General features: G+C 60.1%; 1 protein-coding gene across 4 annotated transcripts in view; it reads right to left on the bottom strand.

The window, feature by feature from the left end:
- The window catches only part of Hagh (hydroxyacylglutathione hydrolase), a 102,045-nt gene that overhangs the window by 14,185 nt on the left and 87,158 nt on the right, over positions 1-702 (bottom strand). For 2 of the 4 annotated variants that reach the window (XM_031350916.1, XM_031350917.1), the window contains exon 1: positions 621-696. The exons of 1 other annotated variant lie outside the window; for it this stretch is intronic. In XM_031350916.1, the coding sequence (XP_031206776.1) occupies positions 621-696 (76 nt within the window). Of the gene's footprint in view, positions 1-533; positions 697-702 lie in introns of those variants that run through there. One more of the 4 variants, XM_031350919.1, reaches the window with a different exon arrangement.

Here is a 702-nt window from a genome sequence, read left to right as displayed (position 1 = left end):
AGGTCAAATCCACAGACACGTTTTATTTTTCAGAGTTTCCTCTTCTCACCAGGAGGGCTCTGCGGCACCAAATACTGAGCTTCGGACTCCCATGAGCGGCTGACAGTAGTAACTGTACCTAGCTCTTACATCGCCTAGCTCTTATACAGCCTTCGGCAGCAACACTAGGGGTATCCCTTAAATGGAGAGACCCATACTTCTGTGGTTCTCAACGAGCGGGCTTCTTAATAAAGATGGTCCATATACTTTCAATCACGATTGTTCCAAAATTCCCGGCTAGCTGAACTCAGGCTGGCCAGCTCCGGGGCTCTGGCAACCCACTGTCGCCACATCAGTTAGACGCCAAGAGGAAAAAGCTGACTTAGGAACTGAAGTCGCGACCCCAAAAGTGGAGTCGGACTCCGGCCGGGAGGGAACGGGTGCCAGCCCTCTGCCTCCATCCCGGGCCACGGACCCCGTCAGCGCCAGGTGCCTATTCCAAGGCCCTCAACTCGCCCGGCCCCGCTTCTCGCCCGCCCGGCGGCGCTCAGCACCTGCGCCTGGAGACAGCGAGGGCTCGTCCAACGGACGTCTGGCCTCCGGCACCCGGCTGCGCCGCGTCAGTGCCTAAACGCACTTACCCAGACCACGGCGCGCGCAGGCGGCTCCCAGCGCTGACAGGCTCCGGAGGCACAGCGACCCGCGACCCAGCACCATGACCCA

This window comes from Mastomys coucha, unplaced genomic scaffold (genome assembly GCF_008632895.1).
Source record: "Mastomys coucha isolate ucsf_1 unplaced genomic scaffold, UCSF_Mcou_1 pScaffold5, whole genome shotgun sequence".
Lineage (NCBI taxonomy): Eukaryota > Metazoa > Chordata > Mammalia > Rodentia > Muridae > Mastomys > Mastomys coucha.
Note: the sequence above shows the minus strand (reverse complement) of the source record. Positions and strands in the feature narration are given on the sequence as shown.